The sequence below is a fragment of the Cicer arietinum genome, chromosome 1, assembly GCF_000331145.2.
Source record: "Cicer arietinum cultivar CDC Frontier isolate Library 1 chromosome 1, Cicar.CDCFrontier_v2.0, whole genome shotgun sequence".
NCBI classification, from domain to species: domain Eukaryota; kingdom Viridiplantae; phylum Streptophyta; class Magnoliopsida; order Fabales; family Fabaceae; genus Cicer; species Cicer arietinum.
Window position 1 is genome coordinate 6,995,080 of NC_021160.2, and position 12,399 is coordinate 7,007,478.

General features: G+C 23.1%; 1 protein-coding gene across 1 annotated transcript; it reads left to right on the forward strand.

Annotated features, from left to right (window-relative positions):
* Window positions 1-9,145: 9,145 nt before the first annotated feature.
* Window positions 9,146-11,315, forward strand: LOC101514614 (BOI-related E3 ubiquitin-protein ligase 1-like). Its single transcript, XM_004486369.4, has 3 exons — window positions 9,146-9,350; window positions 9,681-10,038; window positions 10,605-11,315. The coding sequence occupies exons 1-3, from the start codon at window positions 9,295-9,297 to the stop codon at window positions 11,145-11,147; spliced, it is 957 nt and encodes a 318-aa protein (XP_004486426.1). The 5' UTR covers window positions 9,146-9,294; the 3' UTR covers window positions 11,148-11,315.
* The last annotated feature ends 1,084 nt before the right edge of the window (window positions 11,316-12,399 follow it).

Genomic DNA, 12,399 nt, shown 5'->3' on the forward strand with positions numbered 1-12,399 from the left:
TCACTAAAATAACACAATTTAATGGTTTTCTTATTATATTAAAATAATCTTAAAACGATAATTACAAATGGATAGAAGTGATAATAGTGTAATAAATGAGGGTTTTATTTAAAATAATAATAAAAATATTGTTATGGTATTCTAATAAAATAGACACTTAGGTTCTCTTTGACAAGACCACCGGTAGTTTATTGCATATAAGTTCATATAATAAAAGTATAGTTATTTGGTAAAAATACTCTATCTTGAATTTATATTATTTTTTAATGAGTTTATAATATATTCTGAAAATGTTATTCCAAAAATCGTTTGAGATTAGTATTTTTCTCTTATATATATTTTAATTGAAAAATTGAAATATTAATTTAAAGTATATCTTTTATGTTATTTTATATTTATTATTTAGTTTAATTACTAATTTTAACAAACACTTTAAATTTAATATTTTAATTTCTTTACTATCAAATAAATTATCCGTTAATGTCATTAGCTATCAGCTAACATATATAGTCATCCACTATTTTATAATGGGAAATATGAAGTAGTAATATTAAATTGTTAGTATTGAATTTTCAAGTTTATCATTCACATATTTGTCAAAATAAAAAAGTTTATAATTCACATATAGTATTTATTGTTTACTTATTTGCTAAAAAACTGTCTAAAATAATTAAGGATATTTTAATAAAAAAATACTTAAACAATTAAAAAATTTAAAAGGATTCTATAAAGGGAAATGATGTACAGTAAGAAAATGCAAATAACAAAAACATGTAAAGTTATAGAAATAGTTTTTTTTTACTCACTCACGTGTTTTCAACTAAATTTAAGAAAATGTTTTTGACCAATCTCTAATAAACTAATAAGTTATCATTCTTGTTTATTTTTTTTAATTTAAAATTCTATATATATATATATATAACATATAATTATAAATATTCATTGAGATAATTTTTTTCTTTCAAATTCTACCTAAATTTAAACATCATGATAACAAATATATAGATATACTACTTTATAGTATTTTAATTTTCATATGGATAATAATGTCAATATTTTTTTTTTTAAAAAAACAATATATATATTTGCCAAATCAAGTGCTCCAACATAGTAATAGCAATAAAATTGTAATGGAATTCACTTGGGTGTGAGGGATGAAATAAACGTTGACCCATAGTATATATGCGTATCAATTTATTTGTAAATTAATAATCTTTCTTTGTTTGAATTTGACTATTAAACAATTTTTAAAAGATAAAATTAAGAAATAAAAAGAGAAAGAAATTGAAGTTGTCGATGAAGTATGAAACATTGACTGAACCTGAGAATACGAAAGAGGAAAAAAAGTCAGAAACTGTTTCGTTCCAAATATTGATTAGCAACCCACTAGTTATTTCACATTCATTGAGTTCGTACCCACCCACATGTTTCTTAATAATTGTTGCTTTATAAAAAAAGTTATTTTAAAATATTTTTTGTTTTTAGTTTTTAATATAACTTTGTATCTATGATGATTGAAATTAATTAATAATTTATAAGAATATTTTGATAAAATTATTATTTTATTAATTTATATTAAATGATAAAATACAACAATTATTTTGAGATAAATAGGATAATATTCAAGGTTTTGAAATAGTAAAATAGATTAAAGTAAATTATTTTATAACATAAATAAATTTATTACATATTAATCTATATTTTAAAAAAAATTAAGAAAAAGATAAATTTTTATTAATTAAAACATTACTAATGCCACGTCTACGTCAAACTACTTTTATTTAATTTGATCACATTCACACAATAATACTTGACAAAATGATTTACTATATATTCTTTTTCAAAAGAATTTTTCAAATAAAAAAGAAGAGTAAGAGTAAATAAAGCTTTTAAACAAAATTTTAAATTTATTATTGTTATTTCAATAATTATAAATATTATTTATTAAATTCAAAATAAGTACGTGGAAAGCAAACACCTGCATGCGTTGAATACAATCAAAGATATCTAATTAGAAAATTTATTTCATTTTTTATTAATGACTTAAAAAAACGAACTCTTACAATTGAAAGAAGCAATGCACAAATATTTGAATTAACCGTGCAAATACTCAAAAAAACTTTCATTGAACAAACAAAATAAATACTTATCTACGTGACATCTACCAACTTCACCCTTGTATTTAATATCGTAATTTGTTTTATTAATATCAGGAATAATTAATATTAAAAAAATTCAATGTCAAACATAAATACTTATCTATGTTATCTACGTGGCGTCTACTAACTTCAGCCTTATTCAATATTATAGTTTGTTTCATTAATATCAAGAATAATTAGTATTTTAGGTTAATGTATGGATGAAGATTTTGAAATAGTTTAAATATATTGTATATCACTTCTAATTTCAATACTTTTTTTACATACTTATCTTTTTGTTCTCTTAAATTCATTTTAATGTTTATTTTGATTCCTTGACAACAAAATTACGGGTAAGTTAGTTTATAAAACAAAAACAAAATTAGATCTCAAATCATTTTTTATTTGATAAAAAAAAATTAAGTCTCAAATGTTTTTTTATTTAATAATAAGGTTTTACATTCTAATATTTTTAAAATTAAATAAAATCTTATATAAATTAAATAAAATATTTTGTTATTGTTGCAAATTATTTAATATTCTTATTAGTACAAATAAATTGGCGAATGAAGGTAGTAAAGATGAGATAAATATTAGTTATAAATTGAGAAATCTTATGACAAAAAGTAAACACATTGCTCATATGAGAAATATTAGTTATAAATTGATAAATCATGAGATAAATAGTGAACATATTACTAATATGAAGTATTACATCGTATACACACTGTTTTCTTTTTCAAAGAAAAAATGGAAAATTTTACATGAGTTCTTGATGTTGTTATAAAACAGTTGAAATGTCTTATTTCGTTTTTTAAAAAATATTAAAAAAATAGATTTGAAAATTCCATTACTTATGTTATTAAATAAAATATTAATAATTTATTTATAAACTTTTGAAAAGACTTCGTTTGATAATTTTGATTTAGATCTCATAACATGTTAGAACAATTTTGTTTAAACAAAAAAAAGTGTCATTCTATGTGAACTTATGTATGTTAATTCATGTTAGTTCTTCCCCTCTACTCTTTAGTCAAAGTCATTATATATACAAAGGTCGATCTATCTTGGCCCTAGCTACTTGTAAATCCTTCTCAACGTTGGACAACTTATTATGTGTTGGTTATTTAAAAAAATAAAATTATAATACTTGGTGAGTCGTAGTGTTTTTGCATAGAAATGATCATTGCATGTGTGCATTGTCTTCATACAATGGTGGTTTGTGTCTTGGTATATTTCATTTTTTGTAGGGTTTGAAATGAATTTGGGTTTTGGGGGGTTTTCTACATATTTGTGTTTTGGGAAATGGAACATCTTGAAAGAAAAAAAATAGTCTTTGATTATTTTTTACAGAGTTTAGATTATGTAATGGATAACTATTTTGATGTTGTGATTCATCAAATAAGAGATTTGGTACACAAAAATCTTTGAAATATGAAGGCATACTTCAAAATGTGAGATTTGTGGACTTTTAAAGGATCCTTTGACAACCAAATGTTGTTGGTTTGTGGTAGAAGAATCCAACTCATAGTTTGATTGGGTTTACTAGTTACAAAAATGCTATGGAAATGTTTGATTTAGCAAATGATATTATTGAAAGGGAATCTTTTCTACAATATCCATAGGGATCGAACGATCTCTTATTATAAATATTTAAATATGTTTATAGTCTTTAGTTTCATTTTGATTTTAATTTTTATAGTTTATTTTTATTTGATCTATATCTTGCAAATTCTATCAATATTTAAAAAGTACTTTATAATTATTTTTAGTAAAAACATAGTAATATTACTAATTTTGAATAAAGTAACACATAATAATGTGTAATTGTTGTTGAATATATAATACTTAATATTTAAAATTAATATTTAATATTTAATTCATAAACTAAAATAAGGATTCACATTATATATAATGTGATTCAATAAAATATTTATATAAAGAAAGTGTTTCAATAAACTAAAAACATAAAAAATAATAAATACCCAATATTGAAAATTCTTAAGAAGAAACAAATGACAATCAATCATAGTTTCTTGACCTACTTATTAACGAATTTGATACTTCATTAAGTAATTTCAATTAAAAGTATAATAAACTGTTAAAAATATAAGTAAATATTGATAGATAGATTTTTTAACTATAAATTTTAAATTTATATAAAATTTTATGTGCTTGATCGTTAATATATTATATCAATAATCATCAGTTGAATTAGTAAAATTTATTATTTATATTAAATTATTTAACGAAGTAATTTATCACAAAATTAATTTTATAGTAGACGAATCTATATATATATATATATTGACGAGAAACTTTAATCCTACACCTTGTTTTTGTTTCAATGTAACCTTGATTTTAATTACATTTCTTGTATTAACAACGGCTTTCATTGACTTTTATTTCAAATTAAAACAAAGAAATTGTAAGTGTTATGTTTTTAATATTTTTTTAATATTGTTTTTAAATATTTTAATTGAAATAAATGACACTGTATTATTGTAATGTAGAATTTGAAACACGCATTTATTATTTTAGAAAACACACAAGAAATTGAAAACCACCTTCCATTTAAAACACATATGAAATAATCAGCTTACTTTTAATATGCGGAGAATGTTTAACAGACAAGTGGCCAAGTAATATAAAATAGTGTATATAATTAGGAATAAAATCATTTAAGTAAAAGTCAAAGTATGAGTCATTGTAAAAAATTGAATTTTTTTAAATCTTAGATATAGTTTGATCATATGGAAAAAGAAACATAAAAATATTACTCATTCTATTCAATTATATATATATATATATATATATATTAAAAATAATTTGAATTTTATTCAATTATAAAAATAATTTAAAATAACTTTTGAATTTGTATAAAAATAATTGTATAAGAAAACATAATATGAAGAATTAGTTGGATTCAAGACTATACAAATTTTGCTATAAAAGGATATATTTTGGTAAAAATATTATTTAAAAAAAATATATTTTTCATGAAATATTTGTATAAATAAATAGTGTATATGTTTCAATTGAATTGAATATTTTTTTACAAATTCTTTGACTTCATAATCAATTAAAATTAATTTGAATTGAAAAACTTTTTTATGCAAATTGAATTGAAATATATCTTATATAGAATCTAATAATACTGCCTGTTTCAGGAAAAATAAATAATATATTGCGTTGTTCTATATATAATAAATTGTTTAATATTTATGACATCAGAGTTCAAAAAAATATCCTTAAACTGATGTACTATCTTCTTATCCTAAATTTTTTATAGAAAAATTGAAATACCACTAATATTTTAGATTTTTAAATTATGTGTAGTTTCCTTTTTTTTTAAACAAAACGTGCAGTTTCCTAGTATATGATAGATGGATACTTTTTTGTAGGAATCCATGGTAATTAATTATTAGGGTTTTTAGTTCCAAACCGATTCAAGGTGAATTCTCACAAACCTACTAATTTTAATTTTCTATGAGAATAATCTTCCTTATGATGTATAGTAATAATGGAGACAATTTTGAACCTCTAAAATTAACATATAATCTGTGTTTGTAATCAAATCAATGACCTCTTACACAAGTTAAAAGTATGCAATCAATTGAGGTACATTAATTTGATTGATATAAAAGTGATACACCCAAAACAATAATATATTTTACTATCATCTTATATACGTTAAAGTATATTTTTCTTAAAAATGGAAGATTGATGTCCAATATAGAATATGGATCAATTAAATAAATATGAAATATGATTAATATATGGTATGTTTACGTCATTTTTTGTGTATGAGATATCAATTTAAATAGTATTATATTTTTATATATATTTTTGACTGAATTATATTTTTATATAATGTGTTATAGGATAACCAAATAATAGTTTGATAAGATATAAATGATATAAAGTTATCAAATAAAAAAAAGGTTTATTTATTTATTTTAAGATTAACTTTTGATTTTTTAAATTCATTTAAACTATTTTTTGAAAATTAATATGAATGGTTAAATTTATGTTTTTATTTTAATTATTTCTATATTTTATGATATTTAACTTTTTATAACTTATGTATTGTTATAGTTTTCTTATTATTTTCAATTTCAATATTGTTATGTTTTACATTTTAAGTTATGTTTTTAAGCGTAAATGAAAGGTTAATTTTTTTTATTCTACCTTGTTTGTGTTTTTACAATATAAAATATTAACTGATAGTTTTTATTTTTTATGGTAGAAATTAAGTCCATCTCTTTATTATTTTAACCCCTGTTTTGTTAATTTGCAACACTACCTAGACACGTTGGGACATTGGCAAGAATAAATTATTCTATAATATGTTTTTATCTTGACCATTAAACAAATTTAAAATTCAGTGAATAATATCAATCCTAATTAAACCTTTCCTTATTGAAATATCAAATTACACTCCAACTAAATCTAGTTGAACATGATGTTTTATTCTCAAAGGAAATAAAACATTTTTGTACTTAAATTAATTAGTGTATGTGCACGTAGAATGGGAATTATATTACAACAAAAAACATAAATCCTTACATATTTTACATTTATATCTTTTAACAAATATTTAAAATTGAATATTTTTAATATCCACACCATTCAAATAACACTTTTATAGAATAAATCAGATTTATAAATTTCATAAAATCAATTACTCTTTCATAATATTCTAGCTATATCACGTGGTTAATTTCATCTTAGCATATATTATACTACTTAACACATAACCAAATATGTATTATAAATATCTATTATTATATTGTATTTTCATATGTTAATATCAATTTTATCTAAAACTTGGTATATAAATAATTACTTTATCAATTTGAATTAATTACTAATTAATGCAATACTACTAGTATTTTTTATAAAGTGTATTAAGTAATTATAATAGTGTCCTGGTGTCAATGTTTTGCTAATAACATGGGGAGTCTGTGCAATATATATATATATATATATAAAATAAAAATCCTTTTATTATATTTTCAATAAAAAAAAAAATCCTACAACCATGTTTTGGTGGGAATTAAGGCATGACTAAACCTAGAGAGCTTGAATGATGAATTTCATGCTTTCAAAATTGCTCCTAATCCAAAAATACATGTAATTGGCATGAGGAAGCTGTCAAGGAAATACATATGGCAATAAAATAAACGGAAATCAATTAAAAATATAAAATAAAATTGACTTAAACATACTTTTGATTTTTATAAATATATTTTTTTAATTTTAGTAAATTTTTTATTTTATTTTTGTTCTTATATATTTTTATTTTTGTTCTTATTATTTTATTTTTGTCTATGTGAAATTATTTTAATTGAAACTAGTCCCTATAATTACTTATATTGTTAATAATTAAAGGTTAAAATCAAATATTATATATAAATATTTTTTTCAAAATTCATTTCAATAAAAATTAATTTTACATAGACTAAAACAATTGAATAATGATAAAAAAAAATATAAAACATATTTGTAAAGATAATAATCAAAGAAAAAAATTTACAGGAAAAAAATAAAAAATAAAAAATTATGGAAATTAAACATATATTTAAGTTAATAAAATAAAAATAATTAGTTAATTTTATATATATACATGATGATGTATTTATTATTAAAATATTCTACTTCGTAAAAAGTAAAAAAGGAAAAGTTGGGAACCCAAATTCCAAAACGAGTGAAAGTAGAAAAATTGTGAAAGCGAATCCTCCAGACCAAATTCTGACAACCCTTTTAATATTTTTTTGGAAACAATAAAGTGGTGATTGAATTTAATAATAGTAAAACAATAAATTGAATTGTTTATAGTTTTTTTATTCTTCATAAAGATTTTCTCTGTCTTAGAAAAGATGCGTTTGACTTTCTTCTAACTCTTTTAAAACGCCCACAACAACAACAACAAAAAAAAAAAAAAAAAGCATAGGCTAAATACTAAGCCTTACATGAATCATTCATTCATTCATTCCTAATACATAGCCACATCTATTGCATGCTCTTCCTCATCTCCTTCTTATTCTCCCTTTTCCATCACCTCAAAATCTCTCAACACCAAACCAAACTCTCACACAAAACATAACAACAACAACAACCTTAGCCTACACAAAAAACATCTTTTCTTTTCATTCTAATATTTTCTCCATGGCTGTTGAAGCTAGCTACATGAATCTCTTGCCTTCTCATTTACTCACAAATAGGTACTATTACAATTTTGCAATTTTATCATTCTTCAAATTTTTCGCTATGATATTTTTAACAATTATTTGTGGTAAGAATGATAAAATCATAGTAAACAATCATGATTTTGTCATAAATTACATTTCAATTTTTAAACAAAATTGCAGCTAATTGAAATATATATTAAACAATGATGAAAATCATCATATGATTTTGTTGAAACACCATAGTATAATTTTTGATAAATTATGAACTCATAGAAAATTCAAACATTTGTTTGTTGATAAAACAAATTATTTTCTTCAAATTTGCTAATACTTATGTTCCCTTTTGTTTTTTTGTTTGTATAGGGAAATAATAAAATCAAATCAACATCATTATCAACAACAAGAACAAGTGTTGAACTCTGAAATATACAATGTTCAAATGGATTCTACTCTGCCTCTTCCAACAACAATGCATGAATCTCTCATACCATTTTACCAATCAAATGTTTGTGATCCAAACAAAGCTGATAGTGGACTCACTTACAATATACCTCTTCAAAGAAAACGTTCTAGAGATTTTTCCAATGAATTAGTCTCTCTACCACCAAATCAAAAGAACAAAGTTATCTCCTCTGAATCATCATCATCATCATTTCTTGATCAAGTTGTCTACCAATTTCAAAATCAACAATCTGATATTGATCGCATCCTTGCTCATCATGTAATTTTCATACCTTCACTTAAATTTCTCTTTTTTTTTTATAATTAATTTTTTTTTTTTTTGAAAAAAAAAAAAAATGTTGTTCAAACTTCATGCTCTTCCTCATCTCCTTCTTATTCTCCCTTTTCCATCACCTCAAAATCTCTCAACACCAAACCAAACTCTCACACAAAACATAACAACAACAACAACCTTAGCCTACACAAAAAACATCTTTTCTTTTCATTCTAATATTTTCTCCATGGCTGTTGAAGCTAGCTACATGAATCTCTTGCCTTCTCATTTACTCACAAATAGGTACTATTACAATTTTGCAATTTTATCATTCTTCAAATTTTTCGCTATGATATTTTTAACAATTATTTGTGGTAAGAATGATAAAATCATAGTAAACAATCATGATTTTGTCATAAATTACATTTCAATTTTTAAACAAAATTGCAGCTAATTGAAATATATATTAAACAATGATGAAAATCATCATATGATTTTGTTGAAACACCATAGTATAATTTTTGATAAATTATGAACTCATAGAAAATTCAAACATTTGTTTGTTGATAAAACAAATTATTTTCTTCAAATTTGCTAATACTTATGTTCCCTTTTGTTTTTTTGTTTGTATAGGGAAATAATAAAATCAAATCAACATCATTATCAACAACAAGAACAAGTGTTGAACTCTGAAATATACAATGTTCAAATGGATTCTACTCTGCCTCTTCCAACAACAATGCATGAATCTCTCATACCATTTTACCAATCAAATGTTTGTGATCCAAACAAAGCTGATAGTGGACTCACTTACAATATACCTCTTCAAAGAAAACGTTCTAGAGATTTTTCCAATGAATTAGTCTCTCTACCACCAAATCAAAAGAACAAAGTTATCTCCTCTGAATCATCATCATCATCATTTCTTGATCAAGTTGTCTACCAATTTCAAAATCAACAATCTGATATTGATCGCATCCTTGCTCATCATGTAATTTTCATACCTTCACTTAAATTTCTCTTTTTTTTTTATAATTAATTTTTTTTTTTTTTGAAAAAAAAAAAAACTGTTGTTCAAACTTCAACGTTTCATTCAAGTATCTAAAGTAAGTAACTGACAAAGGGTGTGAGAAATTTTCAAACTTTGAATGAAAATAATTATGGGGTGTTTTTATTTTTTATGTAGTTAATATGTTTTTTGTGTGTGTGTGTGAGTTTTTTAAATTATGGGGTGGGGTGTTTTATGCTTGTGTAATAAATGTGTTTTATGTTTTTTCATGTGAACAAAAATTATGGGTAACTCCCTTCCGTTTTGATTATAGTAAAAAAATAATAATATTTTTTTGGTTGAAAATATAAACTAATTTAATTTTAATAAAGGATAATTTGATAAATTCTATGATGTTTTTAATTATTACACCCATTAAGAAATTTAATTTTTTAGAATTAACTAAAACTCCGAATTATAATGAATTTAGATTTTTTTTATTTTTATTTATAATTAAGAATTGATGAAATTTTTAATTAATATTTATTTATTTATTTTGATTTTAACAGACAGAAAAAGTGAGAATGGAGTTAGAACAACACAAAATGAGGCAAACAAGGATGTTAGCATGCGTAATCCAAGAAACAATAGCAAAGAAATTGAAAGAAAAAGATGAAGAGATTCAAAGAATAGGAAAGCTAAATTGGGCACTTCAAGAAAGGGTCAAAAGTTTAAGTGCTGAAAATCAAGTTTGGAGAGAGCTAGCACAAACAAATGAAACCACTGCCAATTACCTACGTAACAATTTGGAACAAGTCATGGCACATGTCAAAGAGGGTTTTAACCACGCGGCGGCCGAGGAAGACACCGAATCGAGTTGCGGGAGCAATGGTCCGGCCGAAAATGCCAGAGACACTGCTCTAATGGTCGATGGTGGTCGAAGTGGTAGTAGTTTGGTTAGGATGTGTAAGAATTGTGGGGTGAGAGAATCAAGTGTGTTGGTATTACCATGTAGACATTTGTGTCTATGCAATGTGTGTGGGTCCACTGTTCGTAAATGTCCAGTGTGTGATTGTGGCATGGATGCTAGTGTGCATGTTAATCTCTCTTAGGTAAATTTTTTTTTTACTTTAGACAAGAAAAATAGTTTTAGTTTTTTTGAATTTTGTTATGTTATTACAGTTAAGACAAAAAAAAATGGAAATAGAAATGTTAGAAAGAGTTTAATTTTTTTATACAGAATATGGCTTTCAAATATAAATTATTTTTTATTTGTTTAATATCTAGATTTGGTGGATGCCATATAAGTTAATTTATGTTATCTTTTTTATTCATTGGGTTAATTTTTGTCATCAATATTTAACCTTATCAAGGTTTTCGGTTTCAATTGAGCATTAGTAAACATAGAAAATTGTGCAATGACAATGCGTGTTAAGAGAATTAAAAAAAGAAAAAACAAAAAAAACTGTCCATTACTTTTATTTTGGATATCTCTATTCATATTAGAGAATTTCTGGTCAAAACCAATTGAGCATCGAGTATTTATTATTTGAATATCAAAGTTAGTTTTAAATTTATATAGTATTCTTTTTAGAGAAAATTAAATTTCGTTCAAGTATAAAAAATATAATAAAATTAAATTGACCATCGTTATTTTTCTGTTTTTTCATTTGGGATATCCATAATCTATACATTATAATAAAGCAAACATGATAAATTGGCAAGTTTGACACGTGTCAACAAACTGGAGTGTTAAGAAAATATAAGTTTCTATTAATAGAAATAATACGTGTTTATTCTTGAGAAGTTAATGGCCAATTAAAAAAATAAAAGGAATGAATTAAAAATAAAAAGCTTTTTTTGTAAGAAAAGCATAAAACTTCTGTTACATCACGATCTTTGTCCACGATACAATTTAATGGTCAATTAAAAAATTAAAAATAAAATACAATACACCACGACTTACAGTTTTTTCATGTATCCGTTGAGAAGTTAATGACCAATTAAAAAATAAGAAAAATAAATTAAAAATAAAAGATTTTTTTAAGACAAAAATAAAACTTCTATTACATGAGAAATGCAGAAGTGAATGACCAATTAAAAATAAAATATAATGCACGACCTGACATTTCACATTTCACGGTTGAGAATTGAGTGGCCAATTGAAAGATAATCTATACAATATAATATCTCTTTTTTTAGAATAAAATTAAACTTATGTTACACGATCAGTTGAAAAGTTAGTGGCCAATTAAAAAAATAAAAGAATAAAAATAAAAAGAATGGATTAAAAATACACTACACCACTACTTGAAGTTTAACTGTTGAGAATTTAGTGGTCAGTTAAAAAAGAAGAATACCAGC